A 22,669-nucleotide genomic window follows, 5' to 3' on the forward strand; every position below is an offset into this window, starting at 1 on the left:
AGAATTAGCCAGTAAGGGCTAGAGCTAAAGAGCCAAGCAGTGTTTAAAAGAATACAGTTTCCGTGTAATTATTTCAGATAAAGCTAGCCGTACAGGCAGTCGGGTGCCTGGGACGCAGCCCCGCCGCTCTTATTACTACAACTGGATGATCCTGCCTCCCTAGAAACATACCTAGATGCCGGAGCTCTGAAACACCAGCAGGTCCAATGTAACGTGTCACACCAGAGTGTTAGTGGAGCAGTCAAAAACCTTGACCATAAGCAATAGAGGCTGAGACTCAGGGGAAGATGGAGATGAAGAGATTTCAATACAGTGTATAAAAAAGACAGCAGACATTAGGCGAGACTATGGACTAGCCCAGGTGAACATTCCAAGTGGAATAACGGCGCCCAGATAAAATAGAGATGCTTTGTTTAATTGATGTCAAAGAGGAAGTTGATGAATTAGAAAAGTAATTTAAAGATAAATGCATGACAAAGAAAAATAGAGAGAGAAAATAGAAGGTCTGCTGAACTTGTCCCCAGTAAAACAATTATTTAAGCCACATCATCCAGCAGTCATCTTAAGTCTGTGAGTATTGTCCTACAGGCAACAAAGCAGACTAGTTAACATTTCTTCAAGAAAGTCTATGGAATCTCAGTAACAGCAAGAGTCTATGTCACTGGAAGCCATGCCTCCTTCCTCCTTTTGATGTGCCAACTTAGGGTCATGAAGCTCTGCATATAGTCAAGGACAGTGGTGTCATAGATAGCCCTCCCTTTCTATCTCAGTCAAGGCAAGGAAAGCAGGCAAAGACTCTAGTATCCTCTGCTTGGTGTGGCAGAGGCTGACGTACGGAGACAGACGGGGAGAGAGTCTGGTAGAGTGGATGCTACTCTGGCATCAGACCAAGAACAGAAGGGCAGACATGGCTAGGGTACCAGCACGATGCTATGCGGAGAGGTTCCCAGTGAGGACAAGCTGAGAAGACGCAGACCACTCACTGTCTGCAGCTCCGATCCTGAACAACTGCTCAGAGAGTTTGCCCACAAAAACCTTTGAAATATTACATAAGTGATGAAAGAAAGAACTACGACTACTTTGAAAATGGAAATTTGCCAAATTTTCTCGCGTAAGTGAGAGGATGCAGGTGGCTTTATGAGGACAATGGGCAAAATCACAGTCCAGTTATTTATCTGGGAGAACCATAGGAAAAAAAGAACCCTAAGTACCTCAGAGTCTGGACTCAAAAATCTCTGCAAAGGGGCCTGGATTTAACTGCATTAGCCTGTGGAGCAATGTATGCCCCAAGACATTATAGAAAACAATAAAGTAATTAGAGGGCAATTAGTGGAACCCCACAAATGGGTGTGACATCAACAGAAGCAGACAGCTTAACAGGGATCAGCAAAGGGGAGAGTCAAAGAAAGCCTGGCTAAAACCACTAGCACCCCAGGGTGACAAAGCCCTGGGTTTCTCCATGAAACAAAGGAGAAGCATTCAGCTACCAGGGGAAGTTGCTTCACTAAACAACTGTGCTTTAGTCTTGTCAACAGGCAAGCATTGGAGTAGCATGCCAAAGCATAGACTTGTTATAATGTATTATTTCCTAAAGTTTTCAACAAAACCAGTGAAGAAACAGTTTGGAATGGAAGCACCCAGTCTTTGAGAAGCCGCAGGGGACCAGATTTGATACAATTCAAAGCAATCATTATTAACAGAGTTCAAGGAATAAAGGAGATCATGCTGGGATTTGATACAATTCAAAGCAATCATTATTAACAGAGTTCAAGGAATAAAGGAGATCATGCTGGATGAGCACGGTATGATGAGTGTCTCCTAAAAGTGACACCATTCGCGATCAATAATGACGAAATAAAAAAAAAAAAAAAAGAACCCAACAGAAAGTCTCAAGCTGCAAGACAGAAGCAGGTCTGAGAGCGGACTGCACACAGAAAGCGAGCACTGAGTTTCTTTCTCTTTGCTTTCTTTTTCAACAGATGTGCTGTGAAGGTCACATATGTGGAGGTCACAGGAAACCTTGTGAGAATATTCTTTCCTCTTCCACCATGGACTCCAGGGATCAAAATCATGGTATCAAGTTTAGTGGCAAACGCCATTACCCTCTAAGTTCGCTCACTGGCTCATGTTGGAGTGAGGCCACTTTGAGAGCAGAACAGAAAAGACAAGAAAGGATTAAAAGGAAAGGGGATTCCGAGAAATGTGGAACACTGTTAAATCCCAGAAGATATAGGTAATAAGAAAAAGAGAAGATAGTCACAAAAAAAGGGGGGGGGAGGGAGGGAAAAGCAAAAACAGATCTCTTCCAGTCTGATGGAATACATTATTAATTAATCTACATCTCTGTGGTGGTTTAATGAGAATGGTCCACAAAGACTTAGATATTTGAATGCTTGGTGCTCAGCTGGTGAAACTGGGAAGGATTAGGAGGTGTGGCCTTGTTGGAGGAGGTGTGTAACTGGGGACTGGTTTTGAGCTTTCAAAAGCCTGTCCCCTCCTTCTTCCCCTCACTCCCTTATCTGTACCTTATCATTATCTCTCAAGACGTGAGTCCTCAGCTACTGCTCCAATGCCAGGCCTGCCTGCCTGCCTGCTCTCATGCTCCTCAGAATGGTGGCCATGAACTCTAACCCTCTGAAATCGCAAGTCTCCCCTCTACCCCCTTCAAAAAATTAAAAAAAAAAAATCTTTTCCTTCCTTTTGTAAGTTGTCTTGGTCACTATGCTTTAACATAGATAAGGCAACCTCAAAGAAATTCAACACATCCAAGTCATTAAAAAACAGAGACGGAACCTTAGACACAGAGTGCAACTGTTTAATCATTGGAAAAAGGAAAAAAAAACACTATGTCCCCAACAAAGGAATTCCAATAAAATTCATGGCCTTCTTGCCAGAAAAAAAAATGATAAAAGACAAAATTGAGACTGGGAAAAAGAAGAACAAACTGATATTAAAGCAAGCCAAAAGAAGACAGTAAGCATTACAGAGAAATTAATGAACCTAAAAATGGAAAAATTAACATCAACAGAACTAAAAATTTGTTCTATTTTAGACAGATAAAATTGGCAAATCTTTGGCTAGATTGGCCAAAAGAAGAAGGGGACACTGAAATTATGAACATCAGGAATGAGAGGATACTTATTGCTGGTTCTACTTAAGTACACTCAATCATGAAGTGATGGCCAATCATGTATCTATAAATCTAGACAAGGACAAATTAATAAAATGATACAAAGTATCAAAAATGTTTCTGGAGTAGTCACAAATCAGACTGAAGTAGTAACAAGTCATCCTATGGGATCAGGGTTTGGAGAGCATCAAAAGCACAGAAGACTATCAAAATAAAGGAAAACAGTAGACCAATACTCATTATAGATATAGATCCAAAGCCCTCAGCATAACACTGGCAGACCAGGTCTAACAATCTATGCAGAGAATTATACTCATCACTTAGAAGATAAATGCAAGGGTTTAAGCTGTTTCAATGTATAGGAATTAATTATCATAATATGCACTATCAATGTAGTAAGCGTCAAAATCAATCTGATCAACTCAATAGATAGACAGCATTTGATAAAATCCAGTATCTTTTATGATGAAAACATACAAAAAAATCTAGAACTAGAAGGGAAATTTTAATCTAGTAAAGGAGATCTACAAAAAAGAAAGAGAGAGAGAGGGAAAGAGAGAGAAAGAGAGAGAGTGGATAGAAGGAAAAAAGGAAGGCGAGAAGGAAGGAAGAAAAGAAAATACAATTTCACAATGATGAAACAACGGGTGTTTCCCTCTTCAGACTAAGAATTAAACAAAAAAAGCTACTTTGCCACTTTTGCTCATAGAGGTTTCCACCAGACTAATTAGGTAAGAAAATAAATCTCTCTGTTTTTGGGTAACATGATCACACACATATGCTCATGTATTTTCCACTATTATCTAAATAATAACTGGTTCTCCAAAGTTGCAAGATACAAAAATCAATGCATGAAAATCAATTATATTTCTAAACATTAGCAATAAATGATGAAAAATAAAATTAAGATGATGAAAAATAAAACTTCCATTTACCTAAGGAAAACACTAAGAAAAGAAATAGCAACATTTATATTCTGAAACATACAAAACATTGTTGAGGTCTTTTTAAAAAGAAATAAATTAGAAAAACATTTACTGGAAGGAAAAGAATCAACTAAAACAGCTTTCTTGACATAACTAGAGTTACCTGGGAAGAGGGACCCTCAAATGAGGAACTGCCCCCCCACACACACCATCAGACTGGCCTGTGAGCATGTCTACAGGGTGTTGTCCTGATTCATGACTGATGAAGGAGAGTTCAGTCCACTGTGGGTAGTAGTCAAGGGTTGTATAAGAAAACAGGCTTAGCAAGTCAGGAAGCAGTGTTCCCCCGGGGTCTCTATCAGCTCCTGCATAAGTTTCTCTTGATGAAGGGTGCTATCATTCTTTTCCTGCAATAGCTGCTTTCTGGTTATGTCTTTAACACAGCCACAAAGAAGCAAACCAGCTTGGACAAACAAAAGTAATTTATGATTATCAAACATTTTTCAAAAACGTCTTCCACAAAGGTGAGTCAGGTCCAGAAGGAGGCTTTGAGTTATCCTTTCTGGCAAATGAGGACTCAGAAGTGCCAGGACCACTTGCTGGAATACCAAATGTTAGTCTTAGGAAAATTTAGTATTTGACACACGTTCAGATCCACATCTGGATTGAGATTTGTGGGTCAAGTTCCCCCAGGTCACTATGACTTATCATTTCAGTCTCCTGGATCTGGTCTGGTAAGCTCAACAAACCCAACCCCATAGGAACGAAGACCAAAGTGGTGAGAGGCGATAGTTTACTCTGAACTGCCACGTGGGATGCGAATAGCTATGGTCCAGGTTTGCTTTAGTGTCTTCTTAAGGTGAAGGAACAACACACCCTCCGCTCTGGGAAGAGTGACTCACAAGACAGTCATCTGATTTTCCGTCATGACAGACCATTGGCGTTAAAGTACCCTCTATAAGAAGGAACTTTGCCCTAATTCAGGGTGACTGAACTAGAAAATGTTAAGGCCATATTTCAAGATCCGCTGCAATCAGATTTTTAAAATATAAACAACACAGAAATCTCCACGGAGCTTTCAATGGAATGACTGGATGAACGTGTTTAATAATTTTAGTAATTAAACAGTATTTTAAAAATTAGGTCTCTGTATCATGCAAGAAACTGACTTCTTTCTCTTTGCCAAGCTGAATCTAAATAGAGAATCTTCAACCTCTATAGCACTGCTTCCTTCTCTGAGGTGTGAGCCCATTTCCCAGGGACGTGGAGTGGGAAGATAGCAGAACTCAAAAGAGACAGGACACACACAGTAGAGGAAATGCAGAGGGTGTAGCATAGTGGTCCTCTCTGGAGACTCCACAAATGCAATCCAAGCGCCTCTTGACATAGTCCCTGCACAGATCCACAGGGCCTAGAACTTAACAGAGGGTGTGGCTAGAGACTGTTGCAAAATCTTATATATTCTCATGGTCACATTTAATACACAAACATGGTAGGGAAAGAAAGAGAAAAAGTAGAAACAAAAGGTTCAAATACCACAACAGAATCAAGGTTTGAATTAGTGGATATTTAGACTTTTCATAGAGATGCCCAAAATACCATCACTTCCTTAGTTCCTTCAGAATCTTCTGATGAGCTAGTTGTCAGCTTCACTTCGTTCTTTCTGATGGGAGCTCTTTCCTTCAAGTGCCAGAGCCACACCCTTCAAGCTGCCTTTTTTTTTTTTTTAATAGCCCTTCACACGCTAACTCCTTCACAAAAATTCTTGATGTAACCAAAAGAAATCCATCATGTTCCTCTGGCTTCATTCCAAATGTACTTACTTAGCTTTGCAAAACCATCAGTAGCAAGATGTATATATACATTTTTTAATTTTTTAATATTTTTTTTTTGGTTTTTCGAGACAAGGTTTTGCTGTAACTATCGAGCCTCTCCTGGACCTAGCTCTTGTAGATGAGGCTGGCCTCGAACTCACAGAGATCTGTCTGCCTCTGCTTCCCAAGTGCTGGAATTAAAGGCATGTGCCACCACTGCCCGGCTATAATTTTTAAATATCATTAAAAGTGACAGTATTCTAAAAGAAGAGGTATTATAAAAGAAAACACAAGAAATAATAATGTAAGTATGTGTGTCTTCATATATCTTACTCCAGTCTGCACACGGCCTCACTAAACCCTCCAAATCTCTCCTTGAGTTCCTGGATAAAATACAGCTCAACTACATCAAAGTATGCCAGAGGCTTATCTCAAACAACTGAGATTATCCTTTTCAAAATCTAGAGAAAACTTTCTGTTTTGTGCACACAACTTTTAAAGTTTATTTGAATTATTTCTAGTTTATGTCACAGCACCCAAGCTGGTGTCTGAAGTCACCACACTCTGGGCTCTTTCTTGTTGCTGTCAGCAGGTGTGTCTGTGCTTCTGAATTTGAGGTCATCAGGATTTGAAAATAGAAGATGTGGAGAAATGCTAGATAAAAGTCGACTACTTTCGATTCCCGTGTTGCTGTGTCAGAGGGAAGCACACAACTCTTCTAATGAAATAATCTAAAGACTTATAACTTGTCTCAAAATAGCCTAAAAGTGAATATCATCCCAAAGGCCTTCATTTGGGACTTTGCAATAAGAAAAATCAGTATTAGATCTTGGGAAAAAAAATTAAAGAAATGATTGGTAAACTTCTTATTTAGTTACCAAAAAAAAAAGCACCCTGGGGTGTTTTAAAAAGGACCATGTGTAGCCTAGTATTTCACAGCCTTCTGTCTATAATGGGATTACTTTGGAGGCTTGTAAACCGCTGATGGTTAGTCAGGCCTGTTTACTTGACTGAATGCAAGGGAGGCTCCTGACAGCATTTTTTTTTTTTTTTTTTTTTTTTTGGTTATTTCGAGACAGGTTTTCTCTGTAGCTTTGGTGCCTATCCCGGAACTAGCTCTTGTGGACCAGGCTGGCCTCGAACTCCCAGAGATCCTCCTGTGTCTGCCTCCCGAGTGCTGGGATTAAAGGCGTGCGCCACCACCGCCCGGCTTCCTGACAGCATCTTTATAGCTCCCTGGTCTGTATCATTCTGATATCACTGCACCTGAGCGCTGAACCAGAACTTCCAGAGAACTGGCATGGGAACGAATATTTCTGACAAAATATCCAGGTTATTCTCATGACTGTCAACCAGCAAACGCAACGCCTTTGTTTTCCAAACGACAATTTTACTTACAAGTTTGAGGAACACAATAAACTGTCAGATTCTGATTAAAGTGTCTACTGTAATGTTCTGAACATTCTTTCTTTCCCTTTTAAGATGAAAATGGCCTTGTTCAAGAGCGGAATGTGCCTTGTGTGCTATTTCTAAATCAGATGAAAACATGCAACTTGACCCATATGGAAGGAGTTTACATGCATTAAACTGTGACATGAAGTACGGTCATGGGAAACATGTGTAACCCACAGAGGAAAAGGCACCCATGGAATTGGGGTTCCTGGTTCCATTAAATGTACCTAATGCATTGCCATCATCTTACTTGTAGATATCAGATATAGGAACACAAATTTTATCGTATGGGAAGTACCTACACTTGGCTTTCTGTATGACTTTAGATAGATTTCCAAGTCAAAAATTGCCTGTGATGTCAATGTCTTAGGGGGAAAAAAAACCAGCAAATTGAAAACATATCACAGACTCTTTCTTTTCCCACAGAAACTATGAACAACAACAACTCAACAGAGGTCAAAACAAACAACAGAGCAAAACTTATCGCCAGTACCTAATGAAGGAAATAGCCCCAGAACAACATCACAGTGATAGTCCAGGATTGACACAGAGGGCTTTGCAAACCTTCCCCTGCAAACAGTATGGGGGATGAGGGCAGAGACTCAAACCCTGAGAAAGTTCACGAATTCTCCATAGAGAGCTGGATTTGCCTTTAGCTTATGAACTAGAGAAAATGTGTAGGAGTAGAAGCCCTGCTACCAATATAGCATCGCACTGGGAGGAAAAGCCCTAGACAGCGCCAGCCAGTGTGATGGCTACCAGATGGGAGGAAGTTATGGAAGACACAATGATCATCACTACGTAAGGTCAATTCTCTCCAGCATTAAACACAAGAGACTAAATGAGGATTGTGAAGGTGACAGTGTATCGGGGTGGGGGTGCAGGAAACAAGGTGAAGCCCTTTACAATATGGGGAAAAGGAACTGGGGCTAGAAAGGGCTGGGGGAAATCTGAAACCAAACAGGCAGAGTCTCTTCACAGCCAAGGAAGCTACCAGGCATCATACCTGAAATGGGGGTGGGGCTGGACAACTTGAAGAATGCCTTTGAAAAGGCAAAGGGAGTCATCTGGACACAGAGTACAGAGCTCAACTCCTTCCCCCAAACTACCAATGCCCAGCTGAGATCTTCTACCCCCGAGGGCTTAGGGCACAGAGAACTTGAGACACCTGGGTCTCCAACAAGAGTTACAGAACAGAAACGATGTGCAGAAGTAACGTGTGAGTGATATTTAAAGGGAGAAGAAGAACTTTATCTCCATCGCCTAGCAACCCTGGACAAAGTCACCTGTTTTTATCCTCTCCCTAGAGGAATAAAAGGACAGGGTAGGAGGTAGTTAGCATGTTACGATTCTTTGTATTAACAGCAAGGCACACAGTAGGCTGAGAGACCAAAATTGTTCCATTACTGGGGGAGGAAAAGAGTAACTAGGAAGCAAAAACAGAAGCAGACAGGCATTCTTGGCACTAAGTAGGTCTCCACTAACAACTATGTAAGGAGATGAATTGAAGGTCTGTAGAGATGGCTTAGCAATTAAGAGCAATTGCAGAGTACCTGGGTTTGGTTCTCAGCACCCACATGGTGTCTTACAAACATTCCTAAGTCCCGCTCCAGGGGATCCGATGTCCTCTTTTGATCTTTGCTGGCACCAGGCATAATTGTGGCACACATACATACATGCAAGTAAAAAAACACTCAGAGACATAAAAAAGTTAAAAAAAGAATTTTTAAAAAGAAAGTGAATCGACTAATAAAAGGCTGGCAGTGAGGTGACAAAACTTTAAAGAAAAACAGGAAAACTCCAAGAAAGATAAAGAAAGAAATTGAAGGCAAAAGCAAATTATTATAAAACTGCTAATTGGTGAGAAGATTATATAGATTGAAAAAAAGACTTACTGACAAAGATTAAAACAATTATAGAGCAAATGGCAGGTTAAGTTTATTGATAAATATCAACATAACTGAGGTGGAAGACCTAAAATTGAACCCAAACATATAATAAAAGAAAATTTCCATATGTTTTCAAATAACCATTATTCCAAATTGATCATTAAAACTTGTATAATAATAAAGAAGAATATTGTACATTATTAAAAAGCCAAAGTATTCAATCTTACAGAAAAAAAATAGGACATAAAAAATAAAGCTTGATTCAGACTTCTTTATGACATAGTCAGTGAATAAAATAATTGTATTATGCCCAAAGAAATGAGTAAGGAACATGGAAACCTCCAAAATTAAACAAACACCACTTAGAACTCAAACATAAGACAATAGGTCCGCATTCTCCACAAGGAGAAAGTCTCATGTGCAGAGATCTTAGGGAAGCTACTCCATAAGAAAATCTAATGGGCCAGCCATGCAGTGAGAAAAGAAACACTGCAATTATCTTTCAGTTCAACAGCCAATTCTCCTTTCGAAGAGTCAAGAACTAAAAATAAAAGTTATTTATTCACACATAGAAGACCTTACCTATATTGTAGACAGTGAGGACAAAGCCATTATGTGTTTTTTTTTTTCCTTTGGGGGACATTTGTGAGCCAAATCATAATACTTTCTGTCCAATATTTTTGGAAGTTTTTGTCTCAAATATTTTATTTTTTCCAGTACTTTCAATGAGAAGGGTCAATACGGCCTCCACTTGTCTATTCTGATTACAAATCAAAGACTCCATTTTTTTGTTTATATTTTTGTTGGTTTCGAGACAGGGTTTCTCTGTAGCTTTGGTGCATCTCCTGGAACTAGCTCTTGTAGACCAGGCTGGCCTCAAACTCACAGAGATCTGCTTGCCTCTGCCTCCCAAGTACTGGGATTAAAGGCATATGCCATCCATTTTGTTTTAAGGTGATGAATTTTGAACATTTTCGGCCATTACAAAAACAAATTTTTAGTGTATCAGTTCAGAGGTAAAATCTGAAATTCATACACCAAAAATAAACTCATTTATGTCAGATAGCAGAATAATTAAGTGCCGGCAAACCATTGGCTTCATGTGAGTTTTCAATCTTTTCTGTAACACATCCCTGCTATCCTTACACAAACTGATTGGTCAACACGGTTTATCTCTAGGGAGATGGCCTACATGCTGCATCTGAAGATGTGCTTAAGCATGGAGGTTCTGAGGCTACACCTCCTGTGTTCAAATCTTCCTTTGTTTCCACCTAGTAGCTTTGCGGGTTTGAATAAATGGCCTTGTTTCATTGTGGACCGCTCCCCCTTTTCTTGTAAGAAAATTTTAAAGATGCTCTTTGGGCTTGAGGAGATGATGCAGAGGGTCAAGTGATTGCTACCCAAGAAGAATGACCTGAGTTCAGGTCCAGTTCCCCCACGTGAAGGCCACACGTGGTGCATGTCTGGCACTCCAGTGCTGAGCAGAAACAAGCAGATCCGGCCAGTCTGGCCAACACATGAGCTCCAACTTTCCAAAATCGAAGATCAAAGACTGATGGAGGAAGGCATCAGTGTCAACCTCAGGCTTCTGTGACATACACCCAAAGGTGAGCACATACACCCCATAATTAATTTTTTAAAATTTAATTAAATTAAAAAATGTGTTCTTTGTGGTATTACGATTAAACACTTCAATAAGTATTATTTCTCAATATTACACACATACTTTTTCTACTTAATATTTATGCTAACAGTCTAACTTAGGCCTACATATATCATACTTCAGTGAGTGTATTATATAAACTTTATACTGGATTGCTACACTCCAACTGATATATGTGTCTCTTCCTAATTCCTTTTGCTGTTCTCTTGCTTCCCAGCCTCCATTCTGTCTTGTCGCCCCAGACTGACCTTTGAGGGGAACTACTTTCAAATCCTGAAGCCACTCAGAGCACTTGTCCCAATGCAGACTAAATAAAGAGCAGCTTTTGCCTCTGGCTTTCCAAACACATTCAGGTCCATTTTTTTTCCACCCTTATCCTGTCTCTCACTGACTGTGTATTACAGCCATGCTAGATAAACAAGTCTCCAAGGACATTTAAGAACCCTTACTAAGCACTTCTTGTCCTGTTTCTTCTGTTTGGCATCCCACAGGCTCACAATACAGTGATGCTATGGCTTCAATTGCACTGCACCATATGAAATCCAAGGAGCACAAAGGCAAGAGGAGAGGAAACTCTCTGCTGTTGAGAGATTACAGTCAACTGAATATGCACACGCAACACAAGGATAAGCACAGTTACTTTAGGCAACTTGGATTTATTTAGGCAATAAATAAAATAAAAGTGGTATATGTCTAATGGTCACTTTGCAGATGAATGGCTTCCTGAATTGTTCAAAGGCCCCTCTTTGTGAAACTCTCAAGACCATATTCTATGCACAGGGATCATATAAACTTTAAAGGAGTCAAATAGAAAAAAAAACACACTAGAAGTAATTACGATATTTGGGGTGACAAACTTGTCAAAACAATACATGTGGAGCCTGATTACTCAGCTACATAGCAAGCCACGTAGTGAGAATGCTATAGATTTCCCAGTCAAGTTTACATGGTCACAAAACAACAAGGATGAAACCGGAGTCCCTTACGATTCAAGTCACCTGAACCAGAGCAAGAAGTGTTGAGAACCCTAAGTTATTCCCCTCCCCCACACCATCAAGCTCATCATTTCTAAGTGTGCATATCCTAACTTGGCTTCATGGATTTTTTTTTTTATAGGTTATAATGCCTTTTCTGGGCCAAACACTGGCTAGAAAATTTCTTAATTAATTCTCCTTTTATGGAGATGAGATGCTCCCAAATGTTCCTACTTATTCCAAGTTACCCTCTAGTAAAAGGAATAAAAGGAGCATCAAACTTCACCCCTAGAACTTGGCTCTCATTGGTTCTTTCATTTGAGACTTAATTTTGAATAAGAAACTGCCACACAGATCTTTTTGATAATTTGGAGAGTCACTAAAGCTATCAATATCAGCATCTGCGAGATGCCAGCCATGACATGATTGTCATTTAATTATAAGAGACACTTTCTGCCTGAACAGCAGCAGATGTCAGGGAGGGCAAGCAATGCCACATGTGGGTAATACGAATCTTTGAATTTTCACTGCACCCAACCTTCCTGAAACACAACAAATAACAGTGGAAGCCAGCTGTGTGGCAGGCTCAGGGATCATGTGTCAGGCTTTACAATTTTTAATCCTCCCAGTAACTCTAAGAGTAAACTCTAGGCTACATTCACTCCTAGGAACAGGTAATATTTGTTTTGGAGATTTGGGTAGAAATTGTATTTGTTATATAACACTCATCCATCTGTACACAGATGTATTTAATTCCTTTCAACAAGCCCTTACATAGCGATATTTTATTCCAATTAAATTTTATGAGTTTATATATGGTATGGCAGCTTTGCATAGTTTCCAGACTTGGTAACTTCTAATGTCATCTGATTTGATCTTGAAGTCGGTAAATGTCTTATTCAGCAAATGTACACAGAGAGGCTTAAGTTAAGAACAAAGAGGCGGGAATCGGGGCCGTTTCTAGATGAGCCTATTCAGGAAAGGATTTTCCTCCAAGACCCACGTTCTCCCTTGACAAATGTAAGCATCACCAGCCTTGCCTACCACCGCTTCTCCCATCTCCATCATTTTTAGTCTCTTCTTCTTTCCCTTTGTTTCTGCTCTTCAGCATCTGCCTTCCCCCCTCCTCCCCCCATCTCCCACCTTGTCTTCTTAATGGCATTTAAGATAAAGACACCATCAGAATGAGTGCCAAAACATAAAGTTCTCACAGATCTTCTGGTATTCCTCTGATGCCCACTTAAGTCTAGGTTTAGCTTCGAGGGTGCGAAGTTCTAAAACGTTCTCCTTACTGACCTTCCCAGAGCAGAAATGCATGTGTGTGCACTGGTGAGATGTGTGTGCTCACTGACTCAGAAGCATATGTGGCTTTAACATTTATACTCGATAATCTCTTGTCTTTAGTAGTAGTTACATCCTACTAAATTTTCAGTGTGAAAGAAAAGGATCATGCCCTTCTGAAGAAAGAGAAAGCTGACTTACTTCACAAAGCAAATCTAATGGGTTGTGGAGCTTAAATAGTATTGTCGTAAGATGAGCCATCCCATCGTCATCATATCCATGTAGGGAGTAGTCTGCTGGCGTTTGACACTACATTTGCATTACTGACAAGGGAACTGTTTTAATTCCCTTCAGTTGAAAAGTACCCCTGAGCTCATTACTTCTTCCCATTCCTATTATGGTATCTACCATGGGCACCGTACCTTTGTGTTTGGAGAGGATTTTTAGTTCTGGTCTTTAAATACACAGTTAGCTTCTTGTGAATAGGATACATCCTATTTCTTTATAACTAGATTTCCAAGTACTCAATACTTGATAAGTTCTTAACAAATATTTAAGGTTGTTTGAGTAAAATTTAAACATCCTGAACAAATGTGGTTTAATTGTAGTCATATATTTTAATTTGTGGCTGTATAACTACTGCACAGTAACAGATTAAAGGATTAAAAAGAAATACCAAAAGCATGAAAAAAATAGACATTTATAGTATTTTATAATAATAAAGGATTTTTCAAACACACTAGACAAGAAAGCAATGACCAGAAAGTTTTTCCATGGAAATCAGCAGAACATGTCAAAATCTCTGTTGTTTTGGTCAAATGACAGAAGATGGTCTGCCCAGACACATACAATGGAGGGACTAAATCTGGGTCTTGAATTCGATTGCAATCTCAAGTCCTCTGATGGTGTGCGAAGTCCTTCTGTACATGTGTTGCTTTTATTGGTTAATAAAACTGCTTTGGGCCTATAGCAGGACAGAACAGAACTAGGTGGGGAAAACTAAACTGAATGCTGGGAGAAAAAAGGCAGAGTCAGTGAGATGCCATGTAGCCGCCAGAGAGGAAAGACACAGGAGGAGCAGATTCTAGTAAGGCAAGATCCCATTCTTTGAAAATACTTTGTGAACAATAGGAAAGAGAGACTCAACTTATTTAGTACCTATATAGCACTTAACCCTGAGCCCAGGAATTATGAATAACTTGAATTTCTCCTTTTATGTTGTATTATTTTCTAAATTATTTTATACTGTACACATATCACTGCTAATTACAAAGTATAAAAAAGTATAGTTTAAATAAAAAGTATTGCATAGACATTTCTTAGAAGTATCATGAAAGTGTCCACCTGCTGCCCACAGATGTGTGCAGGATACCAGTTTATTCTTTCACCATACAGTCCAGTTATTTCTGCTCATATTATCTAGTCTCTGTGTTACTAAAATCCTGTAGGAACCCACCGTGCATCCATTACAATAAATTCCAAGTCTTGGAAATCAACACAGGCTAACAAGTGTATAAATTCTTTATAACTTGGATTTTGTCTATGTAATTCCCAGAATCCAAAGAAACTCCAAGAAACTCTTCTTGTTTTTGAAATATGACAAGGTCTAAGTAGTTTAGTGACTATCACTATTACCTTATCTCTTGATCTCTTGACATGTGAGGGAGTGAATTGAGGTACAGGCAATTCAGAACTTTTTTGGTTTTTGTTTTGTTTTTTTTTTTTGTTTTTTTTTTTTTGTGGAAAGGGTTTTTTCTGTAGCTTTGGAGCCTGCCCTGGAACTCACCCCTGTAGATCAGGCTGGCCTTGAACTCACAGAGATCCACCTGCCTCTGCCTCCTGAGTGCTGGAATTAAAGTCATGTGCCTAATTCAGACCTCTTTTAGAATGAGACCTGGCATTGCACTCCTGTCTACTCCAGTGGAGACCATGATGCATCTGTTGGAGAAAGTGTTGCTCTCACCTTCGTACAGAACCAGATAAGACAGGATGTGTAGGCACAATTTTTTTTCAATTTATTTATTTGTTGTTCTGTTTTTGTTTTTTTTTTTAACAAGTTCTCTCAGCATAGCTCTGGCTGTCCTGGAGGTCACTTTTTAGACCAGGGTGGTCTCTAACTCGGAGATCTGCCTGCCTCTGCCTTCCACATGCTGGGATTAAAGACATGCGCCATCATCACCAGGCTGTGTGTGCACACTTTAGGTGCCCGGGTTAGGTAGGAAAGAGACAGTGAAGTATTCAACCAATCATGAACCTGACAATGAAAGCCCTGCAGGTAGACCTGAGTGAGAGCCCTGTGGCTCCAGGCACCGGGAAATATCAGAGTACTCTGCCTCAGCATCCTTTTGGACAGCGAGTTCATGCCTCTGCCACTATAACTGTATGATTTTATGAGAACTGCCCAAACATGAAACCGGTCCTATATCATTTTCCCTCCAGGCATGAAAGCTTTGCTATTACAACCAATGCCACTGGAAACTTGGTCTCACAATCCTATATCTTTGCAAATTAATACCCTGGAAGGATTTTTTTTTAAAACATTGATAACTTAAAAAGCAATCCTTTAGTTTCTCTTTTTAAAAAGTATCTTCTTGTGATAGTCTGGAGAAGACTAAAACTTTAAAGACAATGTCACTATGTATCAGGGTATTTGAAGGTTTATAGAATTAAATGCTTTTCTAAGAAAAACATATTTTATATGACAAAAATAATCTGTGGTCATAGTGTATGTGTAACTAGAAGGGTGTAGCATATATTTTTACCAGATGCTCATAGGGAAGCTTCAGGGGAAATTTAATCATTAAATAAGCATTCACTGAAGTCAAAGAAATTTTAAAAAGAGACTGTGATTCCCACATGGGGAATCAAAGAATCATTTTAGTGTGTCTACACATCCCTTACATGGGCTCACTTATTTCTGCTCTGCCTCCCTGAAATTCTTGTTGTTAAGTAATAAGGTGCTCTCAGGATGGTGACCATGGAGGCTTGCTATATAATGCTGATTTCTGTTTCTGCTTTTTCTCAGGTGCATGGGACATACAAGTTTTTTCATCTGTTTTGTAAAGGAAGCAAAACTAATTGAATACTTTTATGTGCTTTAGACGCAGTTGAGCTGTCTGCGTTTTACAGTCAGCATGGTACCACAAGGCCTCTCTCCCTTTTTCTGCTAACTATAAAAGGTCATTGTGTGTATCATAAAGACAGGAGACTCCAGAGTTTCAGCTTACAGCTCCAAGACTCAAGTTAAATAGCTTAATCATGCCAGTCATTAGCTACCCTCAGTGTTTGCCTGAGACCAGAGAGCAGTCTGCCAGAACCCAGATAGTTGCAAAAGCAGGCCTGCTCAATGTGACTTCTGAGCCCAGGAGGCTTGTTTAAAGGAAAATTATATGTATTCTACAATAAGGAGGGGAAATGTCCTTGACTTTATGCAGCTCCTTTTCCCCTTCTATAGTAGAGAACATGTATTCTGAAATCAGTAATTGAGTAAAAACATGAACTTTAACCATAAACAGGCAAATTAGCCTATTTACTCAACATAAATGGGTAATCCTCTTGTATATAGTGCTTCCAATAGTTCTTAAGAGAGATGAGGAACTCTGATTTTATTAAAATTACAATGACATGCAAAAATTCTACTGAAAAGAAAAAAAAAAGCATCCCTAAAATATTAAAGTTCATGGCTGCAATTTAGGAGTGGAAACTCCTAGCTGCGTGTTAGAAAGAAATGAAGCTTTTGTACTTGCCTAACAGAAGGGCAGTAATTAAACACAATGCGAAGCAAGTTTTTAAGGTCAGTTCATGAACTGATTAATTTTGTAGTTTCTCCTGAAATCACGCTACTGTGTATGTAAATGCTGAATAACTCCCCTGGAGTCAGAGCCAGTGAATGAGCAACTGTTGGAGAACAGTGACGTCATACCTGGAAGCCTGGGCTGGAAGACTCCAACCAACTGTACCAGTTAGGAACGAACTTCGTCACCTGCTTTGATGAAAGAGATGTAGAACCTACGTCAGCGACAGAAAGCATCGCTTCCACTGGTCCTGACTAGGTCTGCATTTTTAAGATTACTACCTTCTGTTCTATGGTCTTTAAACTACATTGCTTAGGAAATCTGTATTATTTTATTCCGATGCACTTGGGCTAACATTTCTCAATTCATTTTCCTTTCCCCAATAAGAACATCTGGCAAAAGCTTTAGAACTCATCCGAAGAATAATGATAAACTCTGTCATCTGTGGAATGTACTTTAGTCCCAAGAAATCTCTATGACATTAGGGATAGCACACATATCTCAGTGTGCACACACAGACATATGTTATAAGTTTTCATGCATCAAACTTCTCGGGCTTCACAATTTCCATTCTCAAGAATGAAAATTATCCTGAATACCAACATGACATTTTTTGTGAGGATAATGATTTAGGTTTTGAAGTACTAGTTATCGTCACAATTCCAAAGGGTCTCTGCACATATACCTGTAATAGTTCATTGATATGAACTCCGTACACTTTAGTTTTTAAATAAAGTGCTCTGTAACTTTAGATGCCGTCACAAACCCAGGGAAAATCACTTGAAGATGTATGTAACAATGTGACAATGTAATGTTACCTTTAATCTAAACTTGCATTTACTCTAATGGCTCAGGGCTACGCAGTTAGCCATCACATTTGATGAGGTTTAGCTTCTTTGGTGGACCACGACCACAGCTGTTCTCAGGCTCTATGGCCACTACAGCATCAATGCTGGCTGTTCTCAGCAGCTAATAGGGAACGGTTTTAATTGCTATTGGAATCACTGTCAGCTGGTTTCTCGCCAGCTTTGATGACTGTTTACGGAGGTGCAGCGGTCAGTGTAGGATGCTTTCTTTGAGCACCCATTCCTGGAACCCTTCTGTCTTGCCCAAGGGAAGTTTGGCTGGGTTCACATACCCAGCCATCTTCTGCATGCGGCTCTGGGAATGCTTACCTCATACCATGCTGCAGAATGGATGCTGAATCCAGAGCCAACATAGTAAGGTTTTCCTTTGTCATAGACTATCGTGTAGAATCCAAGCTTAATCCCACCATCAGGAAGCATCTCTTAAGACTATGACTGACCAAGAATCAGTTAAAGAGAGGCTTCTCTCTATAGATGAGCCAACAAAGAATATGTCGCCGCAGTAATGATGACAGTCCTCATACAAGCACAAAACAAACAAACAACAAAACACTCCAAAAGCCACCAGAGTAAGACCAAACAGAAGCCCCAGGAGGGCAGAGCCAAGAGGACTGGAAAGACTTGACCACATCTGATAGAAAGCCCAGTAGCTCTGGACTTGTGTTATAGAACGTAGTGTGTTTCTTTATTATTAAGGCAATTTGGGTCAGATTTTATGGAGGCCAGCCAAGGACATATTACTATTAATTTTTATTTAACAGCAGAGGGGTTACTCCCAATAGTGTCTAGAAAATAAATGTAGTACATGATGAGAATCTGCCATGAGTCAATCAGTCAGCACCACCCTGGGGCCACTGCTTCTGAACAGGCCTCCCAGACCCGGATCACTGTAATGAAAATCACGGAACGCTTCGGCTTCTGAGAGGACTGTGCCAAATTTTACCCTTCTAGCTACCATTGTATAAAAATATATTTCATCGAAACAATTCCCATAGAACAGCAAAAACACATTCAGACATTGTTATAACATTACAGAATGAACTCTGAAAACATAGGTTCCCCAGTCTCTGACCCCTCTTACCTCTCTCGCACTGTGGCCCCGTGAATCCATAAACGCAAGCACAACGGTTCGGGCCAATGCAGCGCCCACCATTCTGGCATCCGTTTTCACAGACAGCTGCACACAAAAGATCAAGAAACAGTTCATTAATCACCACGTCTCCAAGCACAGCAAGATCCTGCAGTGATGCTGCCAAGTAAACATCTTATATCCAATTGTTTCTCGAAAACATGAGTGCATGAATCTGATTGGTCACTAAGTCAGAGATGCTACAACTATTCATAGATCTCATTATTAATCAAGTTTATTGCAAGTCTTTTTTCTTGATCAGATTCATGAGGATAATAGGTCTGATGCTCACAAGAGACAGGCAATCACTATTCAATATTCTATTACCTTTTCTTCAGGGACATAAGAGGCATAACTTATTAACATGCCCTCCAAGTGATGTATGTATCAAAAATAAGAAGCTCAATAATAAGAGGGAAATAGGCCGAAGGTGCAGCCACTTGGCTCTTTCCTCACTCATTGTCACCATCCAGTGATTGCTGCTCTGCTGATCATAGCAAGAGGGGACACACTTGGAAAGAGAGGATTTTCTCCATCTTAAAGCATCACTGTGTCAATGACCTCAGGGTTACGTATTGGAGTCATGCTTTGATGCTATATGCCATACGACCTCAGGGTTAGCTGCTACAGTCTCATTTTGCTCCAAGGCATGATGCTATATGGCTCTGGAGAAGAGTCACTTCTGCTTCGTTACCCATCACATTATATTTATATTTCCAGGTGGCACTTCTGACATACCATTGCCTTGAAAAATGGGGCAGACAAAAAAGTTAGAGGAGAAAATACAAAGGACAGAAAAAAGGGGAAGGAGGCCATGAGGGCTGTAAGACAGATGGGGGTGGATAGAAATGTGAAAGAGAATGAGAACTTCCCAAAGATCTCTAAGGAGCATGTGAGTCTTGGAATCAGTTGCCAGGATGTGAAGGCTCAATTGTAAATAATCACTAGATGTGGATTTCCCAACTGACCAACACATATTTTTGCAGACGGATAACTCTAATTGAATGTGATTAATGAAAATGTAAGGAATCTTCTTTAAATGTTATCTAGCGGAAGGGCATTGGAATGAAAACCCTTTCCCAGCCACGTCCAGTTACTGTACCAGCCTTTGGAAAAGACACAGACAGGCTGGGGTAATGGGTCAGCCAGGAATGTACTTGAACGCAAGTACGAGGGCCTGAGTTTGGACTTCAGTATTCATAAGAAAAGTTTGGTCCCCCCCTCCCGTAATCCTAGCACTGGGGGAGATGGAGACAGGCAGATTCCTGGAGCTTTCTGGCCAGTCAGCCTACTGAATGGTAGCTCCAGTGAGACACCCACCTCAAAAGAAAATAAATAAAATGAACTCCTGAGAAAGGCATCCGACCATCTCTGCCCTCCAGATGCACGTATATCTGCAACACTCCCCTGATAGACTACAGACAGAGAGGATCTGCCTGCCCCCGACTGGGATCTATGAGCAGAAGGAGGCTGCCTCTCTGAGGTTTTCAAACCCAGACAGGTGGACGGTGCCATGAAGGTTCAGCTTCTCCTGCAGATATGGGCCACTTGCTATGCAACCCTAACCTAACCTGTCTGTGCTAGGCTAACAAGCCCTTTCTTCTTCACAATATACTTGGCGGTTCAGAAAGTAGAATTATTGTTCATAAACTATTTATGGGAACATATGTCATCGGTGAACACCAAATTCAAAATGAGTTAGCAAACAGTTCTGCTATTTCTGATTTCTAACACTGTGAATATTGATATGGATCTGTGAACACAAAGGTAAGGACAGACCACACTGCCAGTCATTCGCTGCTGTTTGCTGTCAGTCACATAAGAGGAACAGTTAGCTGGCTTTAGGATTCTCCCTTCCAAGCCCTGTGGTTACTGAAGCAACTCTGCCTTATACCAGGTCCTCCCAGCATCTTTTCTACAACTTTGCCAGGCAGATGGGCGTAATGAGCAATGAGTCCTGTCCTCCATCCCGGTGTTCCAACCTCTTTGGTCCTCAGCATCCCTGCTCATAACAGCTGGCATTTCCCCGCCCAAAGTATTATGTGAATTAACATGCATGAAAAATCAAAGGCTTTCATACTGTTAGAGCTTTTTGGAGGGGCGGGGGACTGCTTGTTTGTTTTGAGATAGGGTCTCTCTCTGTATTCCTGGCTAGCCTCCAACTCACAGAGATCTGTCTGCCTCTTCACCCAAGTGTGGGAATGACAAGCATGTGTACTACACACAGCTTCTTTACTCTTTGTTTTTGGTTTTGTGAGACAAGGTTTATCTGTGTAACTTCCCTGGATGTCCTGGGACTCAATTTTTAGATCACGCTGGCCCTGAACTCACAGAGATCTGCCTACCTCTGCCCGAGTACTGGGACTAAAGGTGTGTGCCACCGCCTGGCTCTTTTTTGTGCTCTTAACTGCTGAGCTAAGCCGTCAGAGCAAGCCAGTCAGCATCACTCTTTCACGGTCTCTGAATCAGCTTTTTCCTCCAGGTTCCATCTCTGTTTGAGTTCCTGTCCTGACTTCCTTCAGTAAAATAAATCCTTTCCTTCCTAAATTGGTCACGTTGTTTCATCATGGCAGCAGTAACCCTAGCTAAGATGCATTTGTTTCCCAGTATGTTTGGGAGATAGCACAAGTTTCTTCCCTAGGCCTACAGAGCCAAACCTTTCTCTCCAGATCTGTCTGTTTCTTGTCATTGTGCTTCATCTCCACCTTATGCCGGGACTAGAGGTTCTATTTACTGCTTTCACAGTAGATGGGGTCTGTCTTCTGCCACAGCATCTCTGAACTCACTTTCCCTTGTGTCGAGAACATTTTCCCCCAGGATCCAAAGCACAGACTTCAACCTGTGTTCACATGTGCATTCCCTTACCATTTTCTTCTCATGCTAGATGTTTCCATTACCTATATCTGCATTAGATTATATACTACTCCAACCTGGGTAGGAAAATTGGCTTACAGTTCTTCACCCTTACAGTAAGGATGCATAGTTGAAGCATAGTTGGGGCAGAAAGTTAGAGGTAGGGACTGAAACACAGACCATTGAGGGACACTGCTTACTGGCTTGCTCAACCTGCTTCCTTCCTTCCTCTCTTTTTTTGGTTCTTTTTTTTTTCTTTTGATACAGGATTTCTCAGTAGCTATGGAGCCAGTCCTAGAACTCACTCTGTAGACCAGGTTGGTCTCAAACTCACAAAGATCCGCCTGCCTCTGCCTCCCAAGTGTTGAAATTAAAGGCGTGCACCACCATCTCCCAGCATTCAGCCTGCTTTTTTTTTTTTTACAACATAGGACCATCTGCCCCAAGGGTGGCACATCCCACAGTGAGTTGGACCCTTGGCTATTAACCACCAATCAAAATTGCTCCCACAGACTTGCCGACAGGCCAATCTGATGGAGGCAATTTTGCAGCTGAGGTTCCCTCTTCCCTGATGAGTCCAACTTGGGTGAAGTTGACAAGAAACTAAGTGGTCCAGATTGTCACTTTTCCATTTACCTGCCAGTCCCCTTCCCTACATCCACAATGTCACTGCACCATGCAAAGGGAAGGACACACAGTAACATTGCTCCGTACAATGTAGGAATGCTGTATAAGGAAAACTGCCCTTATTTGGGGAGATTCTTTAAGGCAGTTTAAATGTTTTCAACATCTTCATGTTATCAAACATCACATTTCAAGGGATTTTTCTGGAATCAAAAGTTGATCATCATCATCTTCACTCTCAACCATGTAACACCCTTTCCATAGGACAACGTAG

General features: G+C 40.6%; 1 protein-coding gene across 1 annotated transcript in view; it reads right to left on the reverse strand.

Moving 5' to 3' along the window:
- Positions 1 to 22,669, reverse strand: part of Fbn2 (fibrillin 2) — a 202,491-nt gene that overhangs the window by 170,750 nt on the left and 9,072 nt on the right. Inside the window, exon 5 of the mRNA XM_005356130.2 lies at positions 18,871 to 18,966. Coding sequence (XP_005356187.1) covers positions 18,871 to 18,966 — 96 coding nt within the window. The remainder of the gene's footprint in view (positions 1 to 18,870; positions 18,967 to 22,669) is intronic.

This window comes from Microtus ochrogaster, chromosome 18, assembly GCF_000317375.1.
Source record: "Microtus ochrogaster isolate Prairie Vole_2 chromosome 18, MicOch1.0, whole genome shotgun sequence".
Taxonomy (NCBI): domain Eukaryota; kingdom Metazoa; phylum Chordata; class Mammalia; order Rodentia; family Cricetidae; genus Microtus; species Microtus ochrogaster.